The sequence below is a fragment of the Nycticebus coucang genome, chromosome 3, assembly GCF_027406575.1.
Source record: "Nycticebus coucang isolate mNycCou1 chromosome 3, mNycCou1.pri, whole genome shotgun sequence".
NCBI classification, from domain to species: domain Eukaryota; kingdom Metazoa; phylum Chordata; class Mammalia; order Primates; family Lorisidae; genus Nycticebus; species Nycticebus coucang.
This window is the reverse complement of record NC_069782.1, coordinates 68,871,244-68,898,688: the sequence shown is the minus strand read 5'-3', so window position 1 is coordinate 68,898,688 and position 27,445 is coordinate 68,871,244. Positions and strand designations below refer to the sequence as shown.

Genomic DNA, 27,445 nt, shown 5'->3' with positions numbered 1-27,445 from the left:
TTAGGAAACACAGTGAACTATTTAGGGGCAAAGGAGTATCCTGTCTACAATTTGCTTTCAAATAATTCAGCCAAAGAAATGAATATACACACATGCATATCATATACATTTATAAGGCAAATGTGGCAAAATGTGGGTGATTGGTGAGTCTAGACATAAGGCTTATACAAGTTGTTTCCATTAGTCTGCAACTTTCTTTCTTTCTTTTTTTTTTTGAGATAGAGCCTCAAACTGTTGCCCTAGGTAGAGTGCTGTGGCATCACAATTCACAGCAACCTCCAACTCCTGGGCTCAAGGGATTCTTCTGCCTCTGCCTCCCAAGTAGCTGGGACTACAGGTGACTGCCACAATGCCTGGCTATTTTTTTTTTTTTTTTGGCACAGCCATCATTGTTGTTTGGTGGGCCCAGGCTGAATTCGAACCTGCCAGCTGAGGTGTATGTGGCTGGTGCCTTAGATGCTTGAGCCACAGGCACCGAGCCTATTCTGCAACTTTCTATATTTAAAGTTATTTCAAAGTAAAAAATAAAAAATTTGCTTGAAGATTTCTGGGGCAGGCATGTGACTGTCTCCCACTCAGACAGCTCTCCTAGGCTCACCCCTAGCATCCAGCTGCCTTGTAGGTGACCCCTTTGGACTCACACCAAGCAACTCTTCTCCTAGCAGTCTCATCACCAAGCCAGAAGCCAGGAAGTTAGCTTGACCTCTTTCTCCTCCTGTGACCTCTGGCCTGGACACTCTCACAACTCTGTCCCCTCACCTGGGTGCAGGATAGTCCCTCTGCTGGGATGTCTTTCCTCCAGTTCATCTTTTAGAGCTAAGACACACTACAGCCCCCTCTGGAAAACTCTCCCTAGAGAATGTAAGGCGTATCCCCAATCCCCAGAGCCAAATACAGAGCTGGAACTTTAGCCATACTTTTTGAATATATGAGTGAACAAATAACCCTTCCAGGCAGAGTCCTCACCAGCTTCTCTGGTGCCCTTTCCAGACTCCATAACTCCATCTAGCCAAGCCCTGAGCTGTCTGTGACTGTGTCCTGCTTTTTCTTCTCCACATTTGGGGGTTCCTCTAGGCCTGGGCTTGGTGTCTCTCAGGGTTCCCATTCTCCCAGCAGGGACGGAGAGGGCTACAGGAAGGCATTGCAGCACGACTGATTTGGGAAAAGGCAGTTGATCAAATTGAGCAGTATTTGCTGAGTGACAAAGCTGTGTGGTGTACTGAGTTGGACTGGGGGGCTAGGGTGGACCTTTGAGAGTCCCATAGGGTCGTATGTGTTTACACACACGCATGAGACTTCCAGTGTGTGTCTGAGCTTTGAGGCTGCAAATGCCCCCGCTACCCCAGGCTCCCGGCCTGGTTGAGCCTGCATTTCAGGTTTGCAAGTGTTTCAGATGGATGTAGAGTCCCCACGAAGTTTTGGGCATGAGTCTGCATTTGTGCATTGGTGACTGTGTGTTCATGAGCCTCTCAGGACGTGCCTGGCCTCAGTTTTGAGGATTTTTGGGATCTGTGTTTTCCTCCTAGCTCTATGCGCGTATAGAAGGGTGAGGGTGTGGGGTGCTCACAAAGCTGGATGTGCTGCATCTAACCCCATGGAAGGCCTGGGTTTCCGAGGGTCCTGGGTTCCCAGGATATGCGGGAGTACTGTAGGTAGGGACCCCAGGAGGCCGGGCGGGGGGCGGGGGCGCGTAGGGCCGGCCCCGGGGCGGGGCGAGCCACTGAGGGCTGGGGGCGGGGCAGCCCGGCTGCCTCAGTTCGGCGAAGTTGGCGGCGCGGAGGCTGGCCCAGGACTCGCCCAGAGCTCAGGGAAGGAGGGAGGAGGGAGAAGGGGAGGGTTGCGGCCGGCCGCCATGGGGCCGAGGGCCCGGGGCCGCCGCCTCCGCCGTCGCCCGATGTGGCCGCCGCTGCCACCGCCGCCCGTGAGGGCGCTGCCCCTGCTGCTGCTGCTAGCGGGGCCGGGGGCTGCAGGTGAGGGGCCGGGACCTGGCGACGGGGAAGGGGCGGGGATGAGGGAATGCAAAGCCTCCCAAGTCCGGAGCTGGGCAAGGGGATCCTGGGAGCCAGGGATCAGAGTCCGAGCAGGAGCCGGGGGCTGCGTGCTAGTCCTGGGGGAACGGGGGTCCCAGAGTCTCAGAATGGTGAGGACCCAGAGGCCCATGAGCGATCGGGGCTGTAGATGAAGGGATCCAGGAGTTCGTGACTTGGAGCTCGAGGTGCAGGAATCAGAGACTCAAAGGTTCCGAGTGTGAAGGATACTAAGACTTCGGGCTCGCCCCTATCCGGTTCCCGCCTGGAGTCTTAGAAAAGTTGTTACTGGGGCCCAAGTGCCTCTAGGCCGGGGACCCCTGGCACAAAAGCGTCCACCCTCCCTCAGATACCCACGGGCGGGCTGGGCTGGGCGGGGGGAGGGGAGGGGGCGCGAAGTTCTTGGAGCTCAGAACTCAGAGAAAACTTCCCAGGCCGGAGCGCGGTAAGACCTGGAGCCGGATATGGATCTGGAGCCACCGCGGTGCAGGCGCTCCCCCTCGCCCTCCCTCTGTCCTGCTTGCTCCACGGCCCGGGGGGACCAGGCAGCCCCGGGACTCCGCCCTTGCGCGGAGAAGGGAAGGGGCGAGGGCCCACGTGCTCCCCTTCGGCTCCAGCACCCAGTCTCCAAGGCCAGAGCCCCTCCCCAGCCGGCCAGGCCCCCCTGCCCCTCCTGCTCGCCTCTCTCCCCTCCCCCGCTCGGGACAATGGCAGAGCCGTCTAGACACCCCCTCCCCCCGGCCAGCCTCGCGCTTTCTTTGCCAGACAAAGCAGGACCTACGGCTAGGCCAGAGCCGGGGGCTGCGGGGGCGCCCCCACCCCCCGCCACTGGACGCCTGATTGGCGGGGGAGGGGCGCGGACTGAGGGCCCTGGCCAAGGGTCCTGGGCGCAACTCTGGGTAGAGTGGGGGTTGCGGGAGGGAATGGGAGGCAGACAGGGCAGGAGCGGCTGTCCCCGTGGGGCCAGCACATTCACACATGGCCTGTCACACTCTCACTGGCATGCACAAATAGAGATGCAAACATGCACATGCACACACAGACACAGCTCACTGGAAGATGTGCAGGCAGCTCACACATTGACATGCACACACGCAGTCAAATATGATCATTCATCACGGGCGTCGTCTCTAGCCCAAGGTCTGGCACACATGCTGCCTGCACACACTCAGACACTCACAGGCACAGATTCAAGGACATGCCTACTTCTAGCTCACATGTGTAGAAAGACAGGGACATCTAACCTATACACACACACCAGTGCACACACAGGTTACACAGAGCTGTCCACCCAGATATTTGGTTCACTGAAAACATGGATGCACAGCACATGCAGCCTGCATACATACAGCACACACATCTGAACCCTCTGCATGGGGGCTTCACACACTCAACCACAATCACACTGACATGCATGTGCAGACTCATATTTAGCTCCACAGGTACACAACATATGCATGCCCAAAGCCCACAGGAAGAGTGACACAAGCAGATGAATGAGTGTATAGCCCATGTCATAGAACCTCCCATGTGAGTTCACAAACTCCCACTGTCTGTAGGGGACAGTATCCTTCCTGTCCACTTGTCTCACGAGGAAGGGAAAACATGCCATGTGGGCCCATTCTCATGTCTAGTTTAACTCATCTGTCTCTCACTGTCTCTCCCTTTCTATCTCTCTCTGCCTTTCTCCTTTTCCTTCACTATGCTTCTAGTTTCCTCTTTTATGTCTGTCTCTGTTTTTCCTAAATTTCCCTCCATCCTTCTCTGACACACACACACACACATAATGCACTGTGGACCCACACCAGCCCACAGACACGATTCTCCACTAGCTCAGATCTTAGCCACACCTCTGACCCATCTGGCAGGACAGTTAGACTATGCCACACTTCAGAGGGACACAGCCCTTAGGGATGGCAGTGCTGGACAGTGTAGCACGTTTTGTGCCAGCTGCCCCTCCCTTCCACACACACCCTATCCTGCAACATACAATGCTCCTGCCCGTGGAAATTCTGTGCTCACTAGTGGTTACATGCCTCAGCCCCTTTCCCAAGAGCCTGCCCAGCTGGAGTACATGCCTGACTTCAGGGGAAGGAAGACCCATAGCTCTAGAATTCTCTCTCCTTCTCTCCCCCCCCATTATCCCATGATCTGGGCATGAAGCCCCAGACCTCCCTTTAACACTCACTTTCTACCTTGGCACGCCCTCCATTCTGTACATCTTAGCTCTGGCAGCTTCCTGAGCCCCCACATCTGGCACAAGTTAGCCCCTCCTCCTGCCCGCTCTGCCTTGTGGTTCCCAGGGCTGGAGCTGGCAGGGACAGCTGCAGCCCAAACAGCTGGGGCTGAGGCGAGGGGCCGTGGGAACCATGAGTGGGGGGCTTATTGCACCCACAGAGACACCCCCAGCCCAGTGCAGCTGTTGCCTGATGGAGGTTGGGAGGGGGTCTGTCAGAGGTTCCTTGGCGCCTGGCTGACCACCACCCCAACCTTCCTTCACATCCACACAGCCCCCCCTTGCCTGGATGGAAGCCCGTGTGCAAATGGAGGCCGTTGCACCCAGCTACCCTCCCGGGAGGCTGCCTGCCTGTGAGTGCCTGGCGCAGAGCCATCAGTGGGCCCTGTGTGGGGAGGCGGTTTGTCTTCCTCTGCTTCTGTGTCCAGCATGGATGCCTTTACCACTTCTTACATGTGTGTGGCTTGGGGAACCTCTTGTTTCCTTTTCGGAAATTGAGCAGGGGCTCTGGAGTCCGCCTGGCCTAGGTTCAAATTCCACGTCATTTTGCTGACTGGCTGGGAATTAAACCCTTTAAGTTTCAGTGTCCTGATCTAGAAAATGGGCCCAGTAATCCCAACTGCAAAGAGTTTTTGGCCACCTGAAGTCACATGTTAACCCATCCCCCACCATGAGACAGGTATTAGGCAATCAACAAACTTTCAGGGACCAATGGCAGCGGATAGGCAGGGGTGAGGACACCATCCACACCCTCCCTTATCTCAATATTCAGTGTGAGTGGGCACAGGATGTCTATAATACAGTCCTGCTCTTCTACTTTCTTGTTGGGTGACTCGTGTTATTTCCCCTCTCTGAACCTCACTGTGTCTCTGAAATAGTGCATCTCTCTGGCTCGTGACTGTGAAAAGAGAAAGGGCTTGCAAAGAGCTGAGCTGAAGCAGATAGAGCTCTGGGACTTCCTGAGCAAGTGCTTCAAGCTTTCCTACCCTCAGTTTTTGCATCTGGAAAATGGGCCAGTAATAACTCCTCCTATTTGGGCGGTGCCTGTGGCTCAGTGAGTAGGGCGCCGGCCCCATATGCCGAGGGTGGAGGGTTCAAACCCAGCCCCGGCCAAACTGCAACCAAAAAATAGCTGGGTGTTGTGGCGGGTGACTGTAGTCCCAGCTGTTTGGGAGGCTGAGGCAAGAGAATCAGGTAAGCCCAAGAGTTAGAGGTTGCTGTGAGCCTTGTGACGTCATGGCACTCTACCCGAGGACGGTACAGTGAGACTCTGTCTCTACAAAAAAAAAACAAAAAAAACAACTCCTATTGGGTTAATTAAGAGACTTCATATGATGTGCTCAGCATACTGCTCAGCATACATTAAGTGCTCAATAAACAGGTATTATTATTATAAATAATAATGGTGGGGACGCAGGAAATAAGAACTCCAAGGGGAAACATTTCAAGGTTATGGAGAAATGCTTGACTCCTTTTATGCTCTAATTAGTAATAGCAGTTCACCCAGCAACTATTACTTAATGCAACGTTTATTCAACACTATGTGTGCAGGCGCTGGATGAGATCCCAAACTGGGTGGATCTGGGGTGACTTTAGACCCAGAGGATCCCCTTTGAAATTACACACCCGCACTTGGCTGGAGCCCCACTTGGGCTTATCTGTGTGAAGGGCTCAGCATGGTTGTTCCTGGGGCTGGGGGTCTGCGATGGTGGGGCTGGGGGAATGTGACCTTACCAAGCGCCACTCGCCTAGTCGGCTGAGCCCTGGGGCCGGGCGCCTGCGCAGTGCAGCTCCGCGCCTGGACTACTGCCGACAGGTGAATGCGCCCCCGGGTACTCCGTCCTCCCCAACAGGTGAATCACCGGTACGCGCGGCGCCCGGAGCCTGGATCACCCGGAGTGGAGCGGGCTCGGTCTCCAGAGTTGGGCTGTGGGAATCGCTCCCTACACCGCTCGCCCCCACCGCCCCCCCGCTTTTTCAATCTTTTTCAAGATGTCAAATATTACTGTCCTTTCGAGGATGCCTCAAACTCTCACCCCACCTATGGACATCCCAAGTCTCGTCCCCAAAGTAGGCTCCTGAGCTCTTGGGTTAACTCTCTCCTAGTCATCACCTCCCCCGCTACATCCCCGCAAGCCTGTGTTTTCCCTTCGGACTCCCCCAAAGTTCAGTTCTTGGGGCGGGGCGCGGGCTGGGGCTGGAACCGGCCCGACCGGTCGCCGGGCGCAGAGCGTGGGAACCCGCTCGGGTGGTCGGGAGGGGCCGCGCGGGTAGCGCCCTGCCTGGAGGTGGGACCTGTAGTCCTCCGCGCACAGCGCACAGCGCCTCCTCCCGGCGCGCGGTCATGGTTGCCCTGCGGGCCTTTGGGGAGGAAGCTGAGAGCTGGGCTCAGGCCCTGACCTGTTTAGCTGGGGGCTAGGGTGGAGGAGGGGATGATCTTGTGGGCGATGCTAAAGACTGAGTCACTTGCTTGAGTTCAGTCCCAGGCGTCTGGGACAATCCAGAAGGAGGGGACTGACCCCCGAGGTGGGGGAAGAAGGGTGGGATGAGGGTTGGCAGCCACGGGGGCGGAGCCTGGACCCTCTGGAGATTTTCTGTCTTAAAACAACCCTTTCCCAATCTCATTTCTCTTCATTCAAAGGCTGCCACGGTGGGCTTGGGAAGGGAGCTGCAGATTGTAGGGACATCCTCCAAGATAAAGGCATCAACCCTGGGAGGCTGTGTGTGTCCCAGGGACTGTGGGAGTCTTTGCATCTGTCTGTGTGAGAGTTGCCCATAACGGTGTGGGAAGTTGTGAGTTAGTTCCTTGACTGTTTGCCAACCCAAAGGATCTAGTTGGTATGTCCTGTGTGTGCTTGGCTAGTAGACTTTTCATTTGCTGTTCCCTCCGCTTGGAATCCTCTTCCACACACACTGTCCCATGGCCCCCTCCTCACCTTCTGTCAGTGAAAATATAATACACACCTCCTCTCTCCACCCTTTCCCCATCATTCTATTCCTCTTTGCTTGTGTATTAGTTTTCTGTGGCTGCTGTACCAAATTACCACAAATTGTCTAGCTTAAACAATAGGAATTTTTCTCTTGCAATTCTAGATGCTAGAATTTTGAAATCAAGGTGTTGGCAGGGCCGAGCTCTCTCCAGAGGATCCAGGGGAGAATTCTTCACTGCTCTCTTCTGGCTTCTGGTGGCTCTAGGTGTTCCTTGGTTTGTGGCTAAAAGTCTCCCATCTCTGCCTGTTTCCGCATGGCTTTTTCTTCATTCTTCCTCACAAATAACCTTCTGTCTTTCCCTTAGAAGGACTCTTGTCGTTGGATTTAGGGCCCATCTGGATAACTTAGTACAATCTCTTATTGACAGAGATCTGAGATTGACCTAGATTGTCCTGAGTTATCTCTGCAAAGATCCTTTTCCAAAATATGCAAAGATCCTTTTTCTTTTTTCTTTTCTTTCTTTTTTTTTTAGAGGCAGAGTTTCACTTTGTCACCCTCGGTAGAGTGCCATGGTGGCGTCGCAGCTCACGGCAACCTCCAGCTCTTGGGCTTAGGCAATTCTCTTGCCTCAGCCTCCCGAGTAGCTGGGACTACAGGTGCCTGCCACAAGGCCTGGCTATTTTTTTTTTTTTTTTTTGGTTGTTGTTGCAGTTTTGCCAGGGCTGGGTTTGAACTCGCCACCCTCAGTATATGGGGCCGATGCCCTACTCACTGAGCCACAGGCACCGCCCAAAAGATCCTTTTTCTAAATAAATAAGGTCATAGTCATGGGTTTGGGACGTGGACTCGTATTTTTTCAGGGGCTGCCACCCAACTCACCACACCCTTCATGATCCTTATGCATCTCACTACCCCTGTTGGCATGTATATTAATTTTTCATTTGTATATGTTCTCTTTTCCTGGACCTGGCTGTGCAGATCCAGAGGGTAGAAACGACTTTTATTGTGTTTACTGCTATATTCCCATTGTTTAGCACATTGTAGGTGCTCAGACAGTATCCATTGTATGAATGAATATGTGTGTGTTTGTGTTTGCTGGTTTGTTTGCCTGTGTTTCTTGCTTACCTTGTGCATGTGTCTGCATCTGAGGACATCTTGCCCTGTGTGTCCTGAACCAAGCCATTTCTGCCCACAGGTGCCCACCAGGCTGGGTGGGTGAGTGGTGTCAACTAGAAGACCCCTGCCACTCAGGCCCCTGTGCTGGCCGTGGCATCTGCCAGAGCTCAGTGGTGGCAGGAAGTGCCCGGTTCTCCTGTCGCTGTCCCCGTGGATTCAGAGGTGAGAGAGGAGAATCTGGAGGAGAATCCCAGGCAGGCCACGGTGTGGTCGGTCCCAAGCTCACCCTCTCTTGGTCCTTCCAGGTCCTGACTGCTCTCTGCCAGACCCCTGCCTCAGCAGCCCTTGTGCCCATGGTGCCCGCTGCTCAGTGGGGGTTGATGGCCGCTTTACCTGCTCCTGCCCACCTGGCTACCAGGGCCGGAGCTGCCGGAATGATGTGGATGAGTGCCGGGTGGGTGGGCCCTGCCGCCATGGTGGCACCTGCCTCAACACACCTGGTTCTTTCCATTGCCAGTGCCCAGTTGGCTACACAGGGCCACTGTGTGAAAGCCCCGCAGTGCCCTGTGCTCCCTCACTGTGCCGTAATGGGGGCACCTGTAGACAAAGTGGTGACATCACCTATGATTGTGCCTGTCTTCCTGGTAAGTGAGGTCTACTCAGGTAGGGGTGGGTTCAGCAGGCCAGCCTGATAGTAACTATCCTCCTCTCCTCCCATGCTAGGGTTTGAGGGCCAGAACTGTGAAGTGAATGTGGATGACTGTCCAGGACACCGATGTCTCAATGGGGGAACATGTGTGGATGGAGTCAACACTTACAACTGCCAGTGTCCTCCTGAGTGGACAGGTAGGCAATTGGACTGAAGGGGGCTGGGTGGCAGACTTTGGGTTGTCATACACCCAGTGGTTGACTGGTACATCTGTGTGCCACAGGCCAATTCTGCACAGAGGATGTGGATGAGTGTCAGTTACAGCCCAATGCCTGCCACAATGGAGGCACCTGCTTCAACACACTGGGTGGCCACAGCTGTGTGTGTGTCAATGGCTGGACAGGCGAGAGCTGCAGTCAGAATATTGATGACTGTGCCACAGCCGTGTGCTTCCATGGGGCCACCTGCCATGATCGCGTTGCCTCTTTCTACTGTGCCTGCCCCATGGGCAAGACTGGTGAGTAGCTGTTTTCCCTGTAGGCAGCAGGGAGCCATTGATAGTTCTTGAGTGGGAGCAAAGACAGAGTCTGACTTGAGTGTTAGATTAGACTGGAGGCTGGATTTGGGGTAAATGGGTAAGACTGGGAGGAGGCTGACATGTGGTCTGGGGCAGAAGCCATTAGAATCCTCTTGGGAGTGCTCGCTTCGGCAGCACATATACTAAAATTGGAACGATACAGAGAAGATTAGCATGGCCCCTGCGCAAGGATGACACGCAAATTCGTGAAGCATTCCATATTTTTACCTGCTGTCCCTGCTGAGGAGCTCCGAGAGCCCCTCCCTCGAGGATCTGTGAGGGCCAGTGGCCCCTGAGCTGCCCCTCCCGAAAGCCTGGCGCCAGCTCCGTAGTCATTTGCTTTTGGCGGAGACACCTCAGGGCTTGCTGGGCCCTGGGTCAGCAGCAGCACTCAACGCTCCTTCCTGCAGAAAAAAAAAAAAAAAAAAGAATCCTCTTGGGAAGTGTAACCAAGAAAGAAAGGGGACCTTTGGAAGTAGCAAAGGTCAGAGGCAGTGTTTAGGAAGGGCACTTGGAAATGGAAGGAAGGCATGATGGCACAGGGTACTGCAGAAGCAAAGACTTGTAGGTGGGACTTTTTTTTTTTTTTTTTGTAGAGACAGAGCCTTAAGCTGTCACCCTGGATAGAGAGCTGTGACATCACAGCTCGCAGCAACCACCAGCTCCTGGGCTCAAGCAATTCTCTTGCCTCCACCTCCCAAGTAGCTGGGACTACAGGTGCCCACCACAACATCCGGCTATTTTTTTTTTTTTTTTGTAGAGACAGAGTCTCATTTTACCACCTTCAGTAGAGTGCCATGATGTCACAGGACTCACAGCCACCTCTAGCTCTTGGGCTTCCGCAATTCTCCTGCCTCAGCCTCCCTAGCAACTGGGATTACAGGTGCCTGCCACAACGCCCAGCTATTTTTTGGTTGCAGTTCAGCGGGGGCTTGGTTTGAACCCGCCACCCTTGGCATATGGGGCCGGCTCCCTACTCACTGAGCCACAGGCGCCACCCGGCTATTTTTTGGTTGCAGCCGTCATTGTTGTTTGGTGGGCCCGGGCTGTATTCAAACCCACCAGCCCAGGTGTACGTGGCTGGCACCTTAGCTGCTTGAGCCACAGGCACTGAGCCAGGACTCTTTTAAAATCAAAAAGGAGGGTGGTGCCTATGGCTCAGTGAGTAGGGCACTGGCTCCATATACCGAGGGTGGTGAGTTCGAACTCAGCCCTGGCCAAACTGCAAAAAAATAGCCAGGCGTTGTGGCAGGTGCCTGTAGTCCCAGCTACTCTGGAGGCTGAGGCAAGAGAATCACCTAAGCCCAAGAGCTGGAGATTGCTGTGAGCTGTGATGCCATGGCACTCTACTGAGGGCGATAGAGTGAGACTCTGTCTCTTAAAAAAAATCAAAAAGGTATCAATAGATTTTAAAACCACATGTAGATATTTGGAATTTATTTTCAAATAGTTCAGAAAAAATGAAGATTGATGGATTAAGGTAATAATAGTTGAATCTAGGTGGTAAGTAGTCTGGGCATGGTGGTTCATGCCTGTAATACAAGTACTTTGGGAGGCAAAGGTAGGAGGATCACTTCAGGAGTTTGAGGCTGGAGTGAGCTATGATTCCACCATTGAACTCCAACTTGGGTGGCAGAGCGAGACCTGTCTCAAAAAAAAAAAAAAAAGAAAAAAAAAAGAAAGTGGCAGATATATGAATGATTAACAGTTCTGGATGTTTGATTGATTTTCATAATAAATGAATGAAATGGATAAAAATCAGCTGCTAAATACACTTCAGGTTAATAAAACCAAAAAACAATATGCGAGGGGTGTGGGACATTTGGGCCGAGCTGAAGGCTCTGTCCATGACCTCTGCCTACTACTTCTCAGGCCTTCTATGTCATCTGGATGATGCTTGTGTCAGCAACCCCTGTCACGAAGATGCTATCTGTGACACAAACCCAGTTAATGGCCGGGCCATCTGCACCTGTCCACCTGGTTTCACGGGCGGAGCGTGTGACCAGGATGTGGATGAGTGCTCCATTGGTAAGGGGGGCACCGAAAATCTGGGAATAAGGGGAGAGGCAGAGTCTCAGTTGGCCATGCCTACATTGACTGTGCCCTGTCCCACAGGCGCCAACCCATGTGAGCACCTGGGTCGGTGCGTGAACACACAGGGATCGTTCCTGTGCCAATGTGGCCGCGGCTACACTGGCCCACGCTGTGAGACTGACGTCAACGAGTGTCTGTCGGGACCCTGCCGAAACCAGGCCACATGCCTGGACCGCATAGGCCAGTTCACCTGCATCTGCATGGCAGGTGTGTGGTAGAAGTGGCTGGAGCCAGTCCTGAGAGAAGCCCCATGGGGAGGTGGGGCAGGGAGAATGGGTGAAATTTATTTGTTTTTTGGGAGGTGGAACTTGGAGTGGGACCCCTAGAGACTGAAGCTTGGCCTGACGTGAGGGTGGGGCAGCAGAATCCTGTGTGAGGGATGGTCAAATGCAATCAGTGGAACCTCAGATGGCTAGACTCAGTGAAATCTCAGATGGCTTAGGAGTGGTCTAGGACTTGGGACCCACTTGGGGAAGGGGATGATAGGATGGCAGGGTGGCTGTGGGGTTAAGATGGAGTTTGCCACTTTGAGCTAAGGCTGAGGTTGGACTTGAGGCCGGGCATAAGGTTATTGTGGGCCCTGGGGCTGGGGCCTAGGGGCAGGGCATAGTTTGTCGAGTGGAGAAAGAATAAGGATGGTTTGAAGCAAGGCCCATATGGAGTCCAGTCTCATGAGCCTTGGACCAGTTGAAACCAGAGCTGGGTGAGGGTCCAGGTTGTAGCTGACAACTACCTCTAAGGTTGAGCTGGGGGTGGGGTCAAGACTATCTGTGAGTTGTAAGGGGAGTACCTTCTCCATTGAGCTCCCTGCAGACCAAGGGGTAGCCTCCCACTGCCCTAATCCCCCTCCTCTGTCCCCAGGCTTCACAGGAACTTATTGCGAGGTCGATATCGATGAGTGTCAAAGTAGCCCTTGTGTCAACGGCGGGGTCTGCAAGGACCGGGTCAACGGCTTCAGCTGCACCTGTCCCTCTGGTGAGGACCCTAAGACTGGGAACCTTAAAACGGGTCTGTGCAAAGGTCCTAGAATGGGACCTTGTAAGACCACATTAGCGGATAATTTATTATAGAAGCCATATATTATGAAAAACATTGAGATGCAAGTAAATGGGTTTTCCTACCCAAACAAGGCAGGGATGGCGAGATTACTACTATCTGGGCCTCCGCTTATTCCATTTCCGCACGCCAGGCTTCAGTGGATCTACATGTCAATTAGACGTGGATGAATGCGCTAGCACTCCCTGCAAGAACGGTGCCAAGTGCGTGGACCAACCCGATGGCTATGAGTGCCGCTGCGCAGAGGGTGAGGCGGCCCAATTATAGTCTGCAAGAATCTGGAGGCGGGGCTAGTGGAGACAGGGCCAATAACAGACAGGAGAAGAGCTTGGAGTTGGGGGGTGCTGTAGCAGACGGGATCCTGGCAAGGCCAATGATAAGAGTCTGAGGGTGGAGCCAATGGTGTATTATAGCATAGGGGTGGGGCCAAAGAGTCTGGCCGACAGGTGTAAGTTTAAGAGTTGGTCCCAGTCCTCATTACCTTCCCCAGGCCTCTCCCATGTGCTCCTATGGCCAGGGAAGAACTGGGCTGATTATGTAAGGACTGGAGGCGGAGCCAGAGCTGGGGGTGAGATTTAACTGTGGGAGGGTCTTGGCCAGGGATGAATCCTAGTGCTTGAAACTGAGTGGAGTGGAGGCAAGCTAGGGGTGGGGCCTGAATTTAACCTGCCTCCTGATGGGCAGGACCTGAGATAGGGCTGAGACAGGATTGGGCCATGGCCAAACGTGTGGGCAGCCCTTTGGCAAGTGGGTGGAGCCTGACCTTCTGGTCCTCGCAGGCTTTGAGGGCACCTTGTGTGAGCATAACGTGGATGATTGTTCTCCGGACCCATGCCACCATGGTCGCTGTGTGGATGGCATTGCCAGCTTCTCATGTGCCTGTGCTCCAGGCTACACGGGCACACGCTGCGAGAGCCAGGTGGATGAGTGCCGCAGCCAGCCCTGCCGCCACGGGGGCAAATGCCTAGACCTGGTGGACAAATACCTTTGCCGCTGTCCTTCTGGCACCACAGGTGGGGCTGGGGCAGGAACAGCACACCTGGAGGGGCACAGAGAGTTTGGGGTATCGTGGTAGTTACCCCTTGTCACGTTCCCTTCTCCTAGGCGTTAACTGCGAGGTGAACATAGATGACTGTGCCAGTAACCCTTGCACCTTTGGAGTCTGCCGTGACGGCATCAATCGCTATGACTGTGTCTGTCAGCCTGGCTTCACAGGTGGGCAAGTGGCTGCCACGAAGAAGGGGTCATTATAGAGTGAGGGCGAAGTCACTAGATTGAGTTTCACTGTTACCTTTACACATTCTTTTCCAATGAGAGTGCCCATGTTTTGCCCTGAGGTTGTGCTCTCTCAGCATGTTGGCATGAGATTGTCCCCATTTTAGCTCAAGATTATTATTCTGCGGCATAGTAATAGTGTCCAGACTCAAGGACAGGGTTGTCTCTCAGTAGGGTTAAAGTAATCCTTGGTGGAAATGAAAGTGACTTCATAAGATGGTCTGGGGCACAGCAGCTCTTGGTGTGCTGACTTGCATTTGAGTTGATGCATTATGAGAAAGAAGCTGTCCTTGATCAGGGGTCCAGTTGGCTCCACCACCCTTGTCCTGGGATGAGGTTGCCTGTGTGCTCCCTAGGGCCCCTTTGTAACGTGGAGATCAATGAGTGTGCATCCAGCCCGTGCGGCGATGGAGGCTCCTGTGTGGATGGAGAAAATGGTTTCCGCTGCCTCTGCCCGCTGGGCTCCTTGCCCCCGCTCTGCCTTCCCCTGAGCCATCCCTGTGCCCATGAGCCCTGCAGTCACGGCATCTGCCATGATGCACCTGGCGGGTGAGGCCCCTCCTCAACCTCTGACACTGTGTCCCTCTCCCTGGCCCACTTGCTGGCCCTGACTGCCTCCCCTGCCAGGTTTCGCTGTGTGTGTGAGCCTGGCTGGAGTGGCCCCCGTTGCAGCCAGAGCCTGACCCGAGATACTTGTGAATCCCAGCCCTGCCGGGCCGGTGGCACCTGCACCAGCGATGGAATGGGCTTCCACTGCACCTGCCCTCCTGGTGTCCAGGGTGTGTGCCCCATCTTCCCATCCCAGACCCCTAGCACTCTTATCCTTCTCAGTTCCTTTCTGCTCTCTTCCCCCTACATTTATTTGCCTTTTTCACTATTCTGCAATCCTCTCAAGAGCTTGGGAGGTGGCTATGAAGGCAGGGACCCTGGAAGGAGATGGGAATGGGGAATCTCTCAAGGCTATCTCACTCTGTTCCCCCACAGGACGTCAGTGTGAGTTGTTGTCCCCCTGCACCCCAAACCCCTGTGAGCATGGGGGTCGATGTGAGTCTGCCCCTGGCCAGCTGACTGTCTGTTCCTGCCCACCTGGCTGGCAAGGTACACCAGCATTTTTTCCCCCTCCTTTTTTTTTTTTTTTTTTAAAGTTGCTCAGAGGTATGGTTTAATCAATGAAAAAAGATAGATCATGCACAAAAATTATACATTTTAGTTAAGATATATTTATTACTTATCTTTCCCCCCTCCTTTTCACTTATTTTGCTCCCTGCTCCATACATGGTAATGCTGGGGACTCAGAGCTGCACCCCCAGCTCTGCCTTTGAGAGGAGCTTCTTTCTAGGAAAGGACAGAGCTAGACACAGACATTTGTAGCCCATGTGGTTAGCTCTGGGGAAGAGGAGGGAATGTGGGGCTGGGGATGCTAGTTCTCAGGCTGAGGGTTTGGGGACAACTTCCTGGAAGAGCAATCCTCAGAGTAGGTATTCACCACCCACTGATACAGGGAGAAGGAAGTTTGGGAATAGCATGCGCAAAATGCCCAGAAGCAAATGACTACATGGCTTGTTCATTCATCAGTCTTGGCCTGCAGGGCCTTCCGAGCTCCAGGCCTCTCAAATCTGGCCCTGGACCCTCTAACCCTAGGTGTTACTTTGCTCCTCACCCCAGGCCTACGATGCCAACAGGATGTGGATGAGTGTACTGGTTCCTCACCCTGTGGTTCCCATGGTACCTGTACCAACTTGGCAGGGAGTTTCAGCTGTACCTGCCATAGTGGTTACACTGGCCCTTCCTGCAATCAGGACATCAATGACTGTGAACCCAGTAAGTGTAGAGGAGCTCTTGGTGGGGATACTGCTCTAGTGAACACATTTGCCAAGCCTGAACTATGTGCCAGCACTGCACTTTCATTTCCTCTTCCTAGCTCTCTTTTTCCATTTTCTTTATATGGAAACTGAGGCTCAAGGAGGTTAAGTGACTTGCCCACGGTCATGCCACAAGGGGATGAGCTGGGTTTGGAGCATCAGTCTGTCTGACTGTGTACTGTCTGTCAGAACAAACAAATTAGGATTGGGTGGAAAGTATGAGATAAAAGGCCTCAAGAGAGTCCTCCAGGAATGTTGTTGAAAAGGCAGATAATACTAGCCAGACATGCAATTTTCAGTTGTCTAGGAGTAGCTACAATAAAAAACAAACAACCCCCAAGTAATATTAAATTTAATAAATTTAAATTTACTAAGTGTAAATAATCTATTTTATTTAACTCAGCATATAAAATTGATCATTTTGCTAGGTGTAGTGGTTCATGTCTGTAATCCTAGCACTCAGGTGTATTGCCTGAGCTCATGAGTTCGAGAACAGCCTGAGCCGGAGTGAGACCCCGTCTCTAAAAATACCTTAGTGTTGTGGCAGGTGCCTGTAGTCTCAGCTATTTGGGAGGCTGAGGCAAGAGAATCACTTGAGCCCAAGAGTTTGAGGTTGCTGTGAGCTGTGATGACACAGCACTTTACCGAGGGCAACAAAATAAGACTCTGTCTCACACACACACAAAAATCAATTATTTTAACATGTAATCAATATAAAATTATTAATGAGATTAAAAAATTTTAATATGTTTCATTTTTTTAGAGATAGGATGTTGCTCTATTCCCTAGGTTGAAGTGCAGTGGCACCATCATAGCTGACTTCAGCCTCTAACTTGTGGCCTCTCACCACAGCCATCCTAGTAGCTGGGACCACAGGCATGTGCCACCATGACCAGCCTCAATTCCGTCACAATTTCAAGGGCTCAGTAGTCACTTATGGCTAGTGGCCACTGTACTGGCCAGCACAGGCCTGTGCTTAGCCCAGGAATTAGAGGGGGCACAATTAGCAGGATCTTCTTTGTAACTCAAAGGGACCTCTTTGTTTTCCCAACAATCTTTGTCCACATAGGTAAGGTTTCCAGATAAGGGAGGGGACGAGGCTACAGAAGAGGACAGAATTTGATTCCTCTGACAAAACGTGCCTCCTCCCAACTGAACCTGATTTCTTCTTTAGTTCTACTTCATGCAACGCATATCCCAGTCAGCACAGGCTGATGGGGGCAAAGTAGGTGATCAGACCATCTTCCTCCTGCCCACAGATCCGTGCCTGAATGGTGGCTCATGTCAGGATGGCGTGGGCTCCTTCTCATGCTCCTGCCTCCCTGGTTTTGCTGGCCTGCGTTGTGCTCATGACGTGGATGAGTGTCTTAGCAACCCCTGTGGCCCCGGCACGTGCACTGACCATGTGGCCTCCTTCACCTGCTCCTGCCCTCCAGGCTATGGAGGCCTCCATTGCGAGCAGGACTTACTTGACTGCAGCCCCAGGTGGGCGGGGCCTCTACTCCTAGCTCAGCTACTGTGGCTTTGAATAAGGTGTGGGGTCTGGAAGGAGTGGGGACAAAGGAATAGGATGTGGTCCCTGGTTTGGTAGCCACTTTAGGACTCTGATGACAGATGGAGATTGGATGTCACTTTAGAAACGTTGGTCCTTGAGGGGGTGAAGTTTCCACTGGTTCCCACCAAAGTGCTAAAGTACATGGTGAATTGGGGGTAAGGGATAGGGCAGGGCCTCTGTTTGGGAGGTAGCTTCTCCTGGGGGTAAGGGTCAGAGAGTGGGAGGGCCCCAAAGCTACAAGGACTGGTGAGCCAGAATGGGAGCTGCTAGGGGGCAGAACCTGACCCTACCCTCTCTCCTCCCTGGTACATTCTCCTTCCGCCACCCAGCTCCTGCTTCAATGGTGGGACCTGCGTGGATGGTGTGAACTCGTTCAGCTGCCTATGCCGCCCCGGCTACACCGGAGCCCACTGCCAACACGAGGCCGATTTGTGCCTCTCACGGCCCTGCCTGCATGGGGGTATCTGCAGCGCTGCCTACCCTGGCTTCCGCTGCGCCTGCCCAGAGGGCTTTACCGGCATTCAGTGCCAGGTGGGTGGGGGTTAAGGGGGGGCTCTGGGAGACGAGCCTGGAGGGATGTTTGGGGGGCAAGGCCTACCCGGAATCTTGGGGGAAAAGTAAGCTGGGGCGCCAAGCCCTGATACCGCCAAGGGCTCCCACTCTAGACGCTGGTGGACTGGTGCAGTAGCGTGCCCTGTCAGAATGGGGGTCGCTGTGTTCAGACCGGGGCCTATTGCCTTTGCCCTCCGGGATGGAATGGCCGCCTCTGTGACACTCCAAGTCTGCTCTGCAGGGAGGCTGCAGCCCAAATCGGTGAGGGGGTAAGGGAAGTGCATGGCAGGGTGCGAGGGGCTGCGGGAGGGGTGTGTGTGCATGTACCTCCTGCAAGTGTGAACTGTCTGAGGGTGCTACAGAGCATATGTGTGTGGTGAGGTGCGTGGCTGAGTGTGTGTGACTATGTGACAACTGGCAGCCAGGATAGAGTGTGTGGGTCTGTCACCATGAGACAGGTGCCTGCGATGCAGTGTGTGACTGAGCTAGTTTAAGCATCACCTTTATGTTCCTGTCAGTGACTGACATTCTGCCAGCTGGGGGCATGTGTGTCAATCCAATGGAGTGTGGGTGAAGCCCTGGGGACTGATGCCAGTAGGGATGGTGGGTAATGTTGTATATGATGCAGAACGGAGCAGGGATGTGTGGCTGCCTCTGTATCTGATGCCACTCACCTCTTTGCAGGGGTGCGGTTGGAACAGCTGTGTCAGGCGGGTGGGCAGTGCATGGATGAGGACAGCTCCCACTACTGCGTGTGCCCAGAGGGACGTACAGGTAGCCACTGTGAGCAGGAAGTGGACCCTTGTTTGGCTCAGCCCTGCCAGCATGGGGGCACCTGCCGTGGCTACATGGGGGGCTATGTGTGTGAGGTAAGGGGGTGCCCAGTGGGAGAGGGAAAAGATTTTCATGCTCAGGTGTGTCTGGGCACATGTTTCTGTGTGTCTGTGGGTATGTCTCTCTCTAGACATGTGTCCGGGTTTTGCTTTTGTTAATCTGGATAATCTTTATGGGTGTCACTTTGGGTATATCTTGTGTGCCCATGACTTCTGTTATTTCCTAGGCGCATCTAGATGTGTCTCTGTGTGTGTCTGAGTGTGCATCTCTAGTCCTGTGTGTCTTAGGGGTATCTGGTGTTTTCCTGTGTTGTCCCTTGGCACTTGGTGTGTCTGGGTTCGTGTGTCCTGCATATTGGGGATGTCTTCGTGTGTTGGATCTCTGTGTGTATCCTTTTGTGCAGGGGTTCTCCATGTCTTCACGGGGTGTGTCCAGGTGTGTCTGTGTCCCTCTGGACTGAATGGATTCCTTTCTCACCCCAATAAAGTGTCTGGCTGGCTACACTGGTGACGACTGTGAGCATGACGTGGACGAGTGTGCCTCCCAGCCCTGCCAGCATGGGGGCTCCTGCATTGACCTCGTGGCCAGATATCTCTGCTCTTGTCCGCCTGGGACACTGGGTATGCCAGGATCAAGGTTGGGAGACAGGATAGGATCCTGAATCTTCATCCCTTCCTGACAATTCCCCTTCTCCTTGCCCCAGGTGTGCTCTGTGAGATTAATGAGGATGACTGCGGCCCAGGCCTACTCCTGCACTCAGGTCCCCAGTGCCTACACAATGGCACCTGCGTGGACCTGGTGGGAGGCTTCCGCTGCATCTGCCCCCCGGGATACACCGGTTTGCGCTGTGAGGCGGACATAAATGAGTGCCGCTCAGGTGACTGCCACGCGGCACACACCCGGGACTGCCTTCAGGACCCAGGTGGGGGTTTCCACTGCCTTTGCCATTCAGGCTTTACAGGTAAGCCTGGGAGAGGGGGATGGCTCGGGACTCTGCCGGTCTTCCATTGTGATTAATCCACCTGCTACTGCCCGATCAGGTTCCCGCTGTCAGACTGTCCTGTCTCCTTGCGAGTCCCAACCATGCCAGCATGGAGGCCAGTGCCGACCCAGCCCAGGCGCTGGGGGTGGGCTGACCTTTGCCTGCCACTGTGTCCCAGTAGGTGTGGGTGGCGCCATCAAGGGGACGAGTGGGGGCGTGGCCTCGGGGGGGGAAGGAGGGTATAGCTTTACAGGGGAAGAGGTAGAAGGCGAGGGGGTTTCTGGGAAGTGCCGTAATTAACGCAGAGGTTGAGGGGAAAGGGGATGAGTTTGGTATTTGGCGGCTTGGCCTCCCGGGGAAGGCGGGGCTTATCTGCCAGATGGGTCCTCCAGTGGAAGGGAGAGAGGTAGGGCGGGACATGGGAAAGCTGGGGGTTCAATCTTCCCAAGTGTTGACCCTTCACTCTTCCCTCTCTCGCTCTCCACCCTCGCTCCTCTTCTCCACTCTTCCATTTCTTTCACTCCTTCTCTCCTCTGTTCCCACATCCTACCCACAGCCATTCTGGGGTCCGCGTTGCGAGCGGGTGGCGCGCTCCTGCCGAGAGCTGCAGTGCCCCGTGGGCGTCCCATGCCAGCAGACTGCCCGCGGGCCGCGCTGCGCCTGTCCCCCAGGATTGTCTGGGCCCTCCTGCCGTGGCTCCCGGGGGTCGCCGCCTGGGGCCAGCAACGCCAGCTGCGCGGCCGCCCCCTGTCTCCATGGGGGCTCCTGCCGCCCTACACCACATGTACCCTTCTTCCACTGTACGTGCGCTCCGGGATGGACCGGGCCACGCTGTGAGGCTCCCGCTGCAGAGCCTGAGGTCTCTGAGGAGCCGCGGTGCCCGCGCTCCACCTGTCAGGCCAAGCGCGGGGACAAGCGCTGCGACCGCGAGTGCAACAGTCCAGGCTGCGGCTGGGATGGCGGCGACTGCTCGCTGAGTGTGGGTGACCCCTGGCGGCAGTGCGAGGCGCTGCAGTGTTGGCGCCTCTTCAACAACAGTCGCTGCGACCCGGCCTGCAGCTCGCCAGCCTGCCTCTACGACAACTTCGACTGCCACGCGGGTGGCCGCGAGCGTGCTTGCAAGTGAGCTGGTCCATCCGATTATCGTCTGTGCATCTTTTCGCTGTAGTCTGTCAGCCCGTTCTTGGACTGTCTGTTGAGCTGTACATTCATCTGCCCCGTCTGTTTCTCCGTCCACTCCATCTGCTGCTCCCATGTGCCCTGCCTCTCCATCAGTGAGCCTGTGTGTCTGTCTATCCATCTGCCTGCCCATCTATGTGCCATGCCTGTTTTTCTGTCTGTCTATGCACTCCATCTGTGCCTCTCTATGGTCTGCTAGTGTTTCTGTCCACCATGAATGTTTTTTTTTTTAATTCTTCTATGCACCTGCCTGCCTGCCTGCACCCCTGTTTGCCCATCCTTAGACCTCATCTGTCCATCCGTTTGTCTGTCTGTACGTCCACTCTGCCTGGGTGTCTGTCCATCCTTGTGCCCCACCTGTTCATCTGTGTGCCCCTCTGTCTTGCCATACAGCCATTTTGCCCCTCAATATGGCTTCCATCTGCACATGCCTTGCCTATCTATTCATACCACTCTTCTGTCCTTCTCTCTGTCCATGAGCTCTATCTGTTCCATGTAGTTTATATGTACATTCTTCTGCTCTGGTCCTTCTGTCCCTGTGTGCCCTCCTGCAGCCCTTTCCTCCCTTTTATCTTACCATCTTCACTGTCCCCACTCTCTCTTGCTCACTCTGCTCCAGCCACCTTAGCCTCTCTGCCGTTCTTCAGGTTTGGTCCCACCTCAGGGCCTTTGCACTGGCTGTTCCCACTGCCTAGAAAACTCCTCCCTCAGGAAGCCACATGACTCCTCCCTTACCTCCTTCAAGTCTTTGCTTAAAAGGTGGCACCTTCTCAGTGAGCTCCTCCCTGGTCACCCCTGGCACTTCCTGTGTTTGATTTTTTTCCCTTAGCTTTTAATTCCTTTTAGTGCTGTGTGTGTATGTTTGTATTTAGTATTTATTGAAATGCTGTGTATTCTGCTCATTTATCTTCTTCTTCTTTTTTTTTCTGTAGAGACAGAGTCTCACTTTATTGCCCTGGGTAGAGTGCTGTGGCATCACACAGCTCACAGCACCCTCCAACTCCTGGGCTTAGGCGATTCTTTTGCCTCAGCCTCCCAAGTAGCTGGGACTATAGGTGCCTGCCATAACACCCGGCTATTTTTTTGTTGCCGTTTGGCTGAGGTTGGGTTTGAACTCACCATTATAGGCATATAGGGCCAGCGCCCTACCCACTGAGCCATAGACGCTGCCCATTTTCTTTTCTTTTTTTCTTTGAGACAAAGTTTCATTTTGTTGCCCTCCGTAGAGTGCTATGGTGTCACAGCTCACAACAACCTCCAACTGCTGGGCTTAGGCGATTCTCTTGCCTCAGCCTCCTGAGTAGCTGAGACTATAGGCGCCTGCCAGAATGCCCAGCTATTTTTTGTTGCAGTTTGGCAAGGGCCAGGTTCAAACCTGCTACCGTTGGTATATGGGGCTGGTGCCCTACCCACTAAGCCATAGGTGAGCCCCATTTATCTTCTTTAATGTCTGTTTCCATGCACTGGAATGCCAACTCCACCTGGGCAAGGATTTGTGGCTGGGCTATATTCTTGGTGCCTACAGCCATCCCTGGCACATGGCAGGCAGTTAATAAATATTATTGGTTTATTATAGTTTGCCAGCGAATGACTAGATTTGCAGAAAGCCTGGCAATGACCAGTACATTCTACTGCATATTAAGCATTGTTTGGAGTCTCATGCTCTATGGGTGTGTGTGTGTGTGGCGGGGGTGAGGGGGAATGGGGCCTCTCTGACTCGGGCCCTCTCTGCCCCCAGCCCGGTATACGAGAAGTACTGCGCCGACCACTTTGCCGATGGCCGCTGTGACCAGGGCTGCAACACTGAGGAGTGCGGCTGGGATGGGCTGGACTGTGCCAGCGAGGTGCCGGCACTGCTGGCCCGGGGTGTGCTGGTGCTCACGGTGCTGCTGCCCCCGGAGCAGCTGCTGCGCTCCAGCGCTGACTTCCTGCAGCGACTCAGCGCCATCCTGCGCACCTCTCTGCGCTTCCGCCTGGATGCCCATGGCCAGGCCATGGTTTTCCCTTACCACCGGCCCAGTCCTGACTCCGAACCCCGAAGCCGTCGGGAACTGGCTCCCGAAGTGATCGGGTGAGTGACTCCACTTGGGTAGGCCAGAGGCGCCATGAGGGCCGCAGCAGGCGGCGCACAGTGATCCAGTGATCCAGTGATCCAGGTCTTGTGTATATCTCTTCTCTCTCTCTTCACACAGCTCACAGCAACCTCCAACTCCTGGGCTTAAGTGATTCTCTTGCCTCAGCCTCCCGAGTAGCTGGGACTATAGGCGCCCACCACAACGCCCAGCTATTTTTTGGTTGCAGTTTGGCCAGGGCTGGGTTTGAACCCGCCACCCTCGGTATATGGGGCCAGCGCCTTACCAACTGAGCCACAGGCGCCGCCCCTATCTCTTCTCTTTAACTCGCTTAACTGCTAGATGCCAGTACCACCGCCTCCTAGTTGTGATAGCCAACAACCAACAATGCTTTTAGATACTAGCAAGCTTACCCAGAGGTTGAACTCTGTCCTTTGGCTGAGGCCTTACTCTGGGGTTGAAGCTACATTGCATGGTTGAAAACCCCGCCTTGGCTGAAGCCTCTCTCCAGAGGTGAAGGGGGCTGTTAGAGGGATGGAATTGCCCAGGTCTAGCTCTGCGTCCTTCTGGAGAGGGAGGTAGTTTGGCAGTGGTTAAAGTCATGTGTAAGGATGATTTTTTAGTTTTTGGTTTATTTTTTGTATTTATTTATTTACTTAGAGTCTCACTTTGTTGCTTCAGGCTAGAGTACTTTGGCATCAGCCTAGCTCACAGCAAACTCAAACTCCTGGGTTCAAGCCATTTTCCTGCCTCAGCCTCTAGAGTAGCTGCAGACTACAGATGGAAAATAGAGCCAGCGTGGTGGTGGGACCCTGTAGTTCCAGCTATTAGGGAGACTGAGGTGGGAGGATCACTTGACACTTGAGCCCAAGAATCTATCCTAGGCAACATAGCCCAGAAAAACTAAAAAACAAAAAAAAAAGAAAGAAAAAACAAAAAACAAAAATAAAATCAAAACCAAAATGACAACAACCACCCCCCTTCAAAATCCAGAAGAAATGCAAAATGTAAAATTATCCTGTTCATGGCCTGGTAGAGGACCAGAAGGGCATGAGGGAGGTGTGGCTGTTGTTGAGGAGACAGAGAAGCCTGAGAAGGACGTGACCTTAACACAGAGAAGAGAGCTGGGTTTTAGAGATATTGGGGTGTGGGTGAGGGGAGGGCAGGAGTCGGGGGATGGAGGAAGGTGGCTGAGGTACCAGCCCTTGGCTGAGATGCCTGAGCGATAGAGGCATAGGGTGAAAAACCAGGGTCACTTTGGGGCTTGAAGAATGTGAGGGATCTGGAGATATCAGGAAGACCCTTCCAGGAGGTAGCTGGGAATTGAAGACAGAAATAAGAAAAATTGGGAAGCATAGTTTGAGCCCAAGAATTTGAGGGTGCAGTGAGCTATGATGAGGCCACTGCATTCCAACCTGGGTGACAGAGCGAGAACTTGTCTCAAGGAAAAAAAAGGAAAGAAAAAGAAAGAAGAAAGAGAAAGAATAGAGAGATAGAAATTCAATATCAGGACAAGTGATCCCAATGAAGGCAGATGAAGGAGGGAATGTAGAGAAAGTGAGGGGTCATAAGTTGGGTTCCTGGAAGCAGAATCTGAGATGGGGATTCAGAACCATGTAATGTATTTGAGGGAGGTTGCTCTCAGAAGAAAAGGAATAGTGAGGCAACGAGGTAGGACAGGGGATAACTAAGGAAGGAGGTAGCCCCAGCTGGAAGCTGGCCCAAGTCTGATCTCATGGGAGGCCTGGAGTGTAATAGCACCTCAGAGTGGGTTTCCGGATTTTGTACCTTGCATCTCAGCTAGTTACTGTCTGCGGCATGCCTTAGGGTGTATCCGTTGCCTCCCAAGTGGGGTAGTCCCCATATTGCTGAGCACCTTGACTTTTGGCACCCACTGTGGGTCATCCAGAGACGGAGCAACTGTCAGCTGTTAGAAGCCAACATTTATAGTAGCTGGGAGTTGAATGCAGCAGCCCAGCCACTAGAGTGGGTGAAGAAAGTTACTGAGATGTTGATGTAAAAACAACGTCCATTGGATTTATGGCTTGGGGGTGACTGGCCACAGCAAGATAGGTTTGGAGGTGCATTGGGTTGGACATCAGCTAGGAGCCAGGTGGACCATGGAGACATGGTGGGTGGAGATGGCTTTTCTGAGACTTGTGCTGGGGAGGGAGGGTGGGTGTTGGTGCCAGGGAGTGTATCAGCAACTGTTGAGCCCTCTGGTCCCTCCCTGCTGTCACCGCAGCTCTGTAGTGATGCTGGAGATTGACAACCGACTCTGCCTGCAGTCCCCCGAGAATGACCATTGCTTTCCTGATGCCCAAAGTGCTGCTGACTACCTGGGAGCGCTGTCAGCGGTGGAGCGCCTTGACTTTCCGTACCCACTGCGGGATGTGCGAGGTGCAGCCTGGCCCCCAGGGTGATGAGGGCAGAAATGCTGGTACCAGAGGAGGGGTGGTTGAGGCCCCAGGCAGTGACTGAAGGCCCAGCCAGTGGCTGAAACTCTGCTCTTATGACAGAAGCCCTACCCTATGCCTGAAGTAGGGTCCTGTGGTTGACGCCCCTCCCCATGGTTGAACTTTGCCCTTTGGCTGAAGCGCTACCCTGTGGCTGAAGCCTCATCCATTCCATGGTTGAAGCCCCACCTCTTGGCTGAAGTCTCGCCCTCTGCTTTCTGCCCACAGGGGAGCCTCTGGAGCCCCCAGAGCCAAGCGTGCCATTTCTGCCCCTGCTGGTAGCAGGCGCTGTCTTCCTGTTGGTCATCCTCGTCTTGGGCATCATGGTGGCTCGGCGCAAGCGTGAGCACAGCACTCTCTGGTTCCCTGAGGGCTTCGCGCTGCACAAGGACTTGGCTACTGGCCACAAAGGCCGGCGAGAGCCTGTGGGCCAAGATGCACTGGGCATGAAGTGAGGACCCTGTCCGCTCACCCCGTCCCCTACCATGGGGACCTCGTGAGCCCTGGACCCCACCTTGACCTGGCTCTTGGACCTCAACTTGACCCCTAACTTCAGATTCCATACTGGACCCCAGCATTCAGTCCCTTGACCTCTGACCCCTGAGCCTGACTTTATTTTCTATTACTTATTTCTCTTGACTCAAATCCTACCTGCTTTCACCCTGACCTAGACGCTCAGGCTTTACCCTGATTTGTTCACACATGACTGCTGATTCTATGACCCCTGTCTGTACCCCAGCTCCTCCCTGACCCCCTGACTCCTCTAGGTCCCCCAATACTACTTCTGCCTCCAATCCACCCTCACCTTTGACCTCAACTCTGACCCCCTTTCCACCCCAATTCAACATTAATTTTCCATGCTCCTCAATCCTGGGCTTGACCCTGGATCTGACTTCCAATTTTACCTGCCCCTGAAGATCACAGTCCCATCCTGAATTTAAGCCTCTCTGTGACCCCCTGACCCCTGACCCCAACCACAATCTTTTCTTTTCTTTTTTTTTTCTAAGTCGACATTTTTTTACAACCACAACCTTTTCAATCCTGGCTGCCTCTCCCAGGTTAACTCTTATATTATAAAGCTAACTCTATTCTCCATGACCTCTGACATCATCCTCTATAATCCCTGCTGTTTGTTTGGATACTCACTTATCTCATAACCCACTGTTTAGAACCCTGATTCCACTCCTGTTTCTTCTATAATTCCATTCACCCAGCTGTTACCTGTCATAGACCCTGACTATAAAGACTTCTCAACCCCTTACCGAATCCCCTCACTGGACCTGTGTCTTGACTCTGCCCCCTCAGTCTACTGACCTGAGACCCCTGATCCCAACTTCAGACCTCTAAACTTGCCTCCTTAAAACTTCTTCTCTGACTCCCCGAAGTCCTCCTTCCAGTCTAGACACCTCCAGTGTCTCTTCTCACATCCTCCCTTCCCACTATCCCCACAGGAACATGGCCAAGGGTGAGAGTCTGATGGGGGAGGTGGCCACAGACTGGATGGATACCGAGTGCCCAGAGGCCAAGCGACTGAAGGTGCTGCCCCTCCTCAGACCCTTGCCCTCAGGATCCTGGTTGGGGATCCCATGTGTTAGTGGGAGAGCTCAGGGAAGTCTACTCTCCCCACCTCCTGGGATTCAGAAAATAGTCACAGCTTTGTGACCTTGTTTTCTCCTTCGCATGGCTCTGTGGCCTCAAAGGAACCCTGGGGTTGGGCAGAAGTTCTCCAATTTCATCCTGCCTCTCCCCAGCCAGGCTTCTGCTTTTAAGTCAACCTGGGGTCTTCCCAGAGGAGACCCCTTGGCTCAGAAATAGCAACTCTGCTTTCTCTCTGTTGGTTCCAGCTTTGTCCAGTATGCTCAGCCTGAGAGTGCTCCTGCTCCCAGTTGGTCCTGAATACCTTGGAGCCACACCCATGGGCTCCATATTAGTCAACTTGGGTTGCCATAGCAGAATCCCACAGACTGGGGTGGCTTAAGTCCAAGATCAAGG

General features: G+C 53.7%; 1 protein-coding gene and 1 non-coding gene across 3 annotated transcripts in view; both read left to right on the top strand.

The window, feature by feature from the left end:
• Window positions 1–1,781: 1,781 nt before the first annotated feature.
• The window catches only part of NOTCH3 (notch receptor 3), a 37,638-nt gene continuing 11,974 nt past the window's right edge, over window positions 1,782–27,445 (top strand). Inside the window, exons 1-28 of one of the 2 annotated variants that reach the window (XM_053586549.1) lie at window positions 1,782–1,970; window positions 4,538–4,616; window positions 8,390–8,532; window positions 8,616–8,954; window positions 9,034–9,156; window positions 9,243–9,476; window positions 11,409–11,564; window positions 11,652–11,837; window positions 12,492–12,605; window positions 12,820–12,933; window positions 13,466–13,699; window positions 13,791–13,901; window positions 14,318–14,510; window positions 14,589–14,740; window positions 14,946–15,059; window positions 15,627–15,782; window positions 17,083–17,308; window positions 17,708–17,909; window positions 18,044–18,191; window positions 18,615–18,799; window positions 19,252–19,384; window positions 19,468–19,725; window positions 19,805–19,923; window positions 20,303–20,868; window positions 22,664–22,996; window positions 25,243–25,397; window positions 25,682–25,904; window positions 26,905–26,989. In XM_053586549.1, coding sequence (XP_053442524.1) covers window positions 1,853–1,970; window positions 4,538–4,616; window positions 8,390–8,532; window positions 8,616–8,954; window positions 9,034–9,156; window positions 9,243–9,476; window positions 11,409–11,564; window positions 11,652–11,837; window positions 12,492–12,605; window positions 12,820–12,933; window positions 13,466–13,699; window positions 13,791–13,901; window positions 14,318–14,510; window positions 14,589–14,740; window positions 14,946–15,059; window positions 15,627–15,782; window positions 17,083–17,308; window positions 17,708–17,909; window positions 18,044–18,191; window positions 18,615–18,799; window positions 19,252–19,384; window positions 19,468–19,725; window positions 19,805–19,923; window positions 20,303–20,868; window positions 22,664–22,996; window positions 25,243–25,397; window positions 25,682–25,904; window positions 26,905–26,989 — 5,199 coding nt within the window. In that variant the 5' untranslated portion in view covers window positions 1,782–1,852. The remainder of the gene's footprint in view (window positions 1,971–4,537; window positions 4,617–8,389; window positions 8,533–8,615; window positions 8,955–9,033; window positions 9,157–9,242; window positions 9,477–11,408; window positions 11,565–11,651; window positions 11,838–12,491; window positions 12,606–12,819; window positions 12,934–13,465; window positions 13,700–13,790; window positions 13,902–14,317; window positions 14,511–14,588; window positions 14,741–14,945; window positions 15,060–15,626; window positions 15,783–17,082; window positions 17,309–17,707; window positions 17,910–18,043; window positions 18,192–18,614; window positions 18,800–19,251; window positions 19,385–19,467; window positions 19,726–19,804; window positions 19,924–20,302; window positions 20,869–22,663; window positions 22,997–25,242; window positions 25,398–25,681; window positions 25,905–26,904; window positions 26,990–27,445) is intronic. The other variant, XM_053586550.1, reaches the window with a different exon arrangement.
• Window positions 9,656–9,762, top strand: LOC128582659 (U6 spliceosomal RNA). Its single transcript, XR_008379106.1, has one exon. It is a non-coding gene; the product is annotated as a U6 spliceosomal RNA (small nuclear RNA).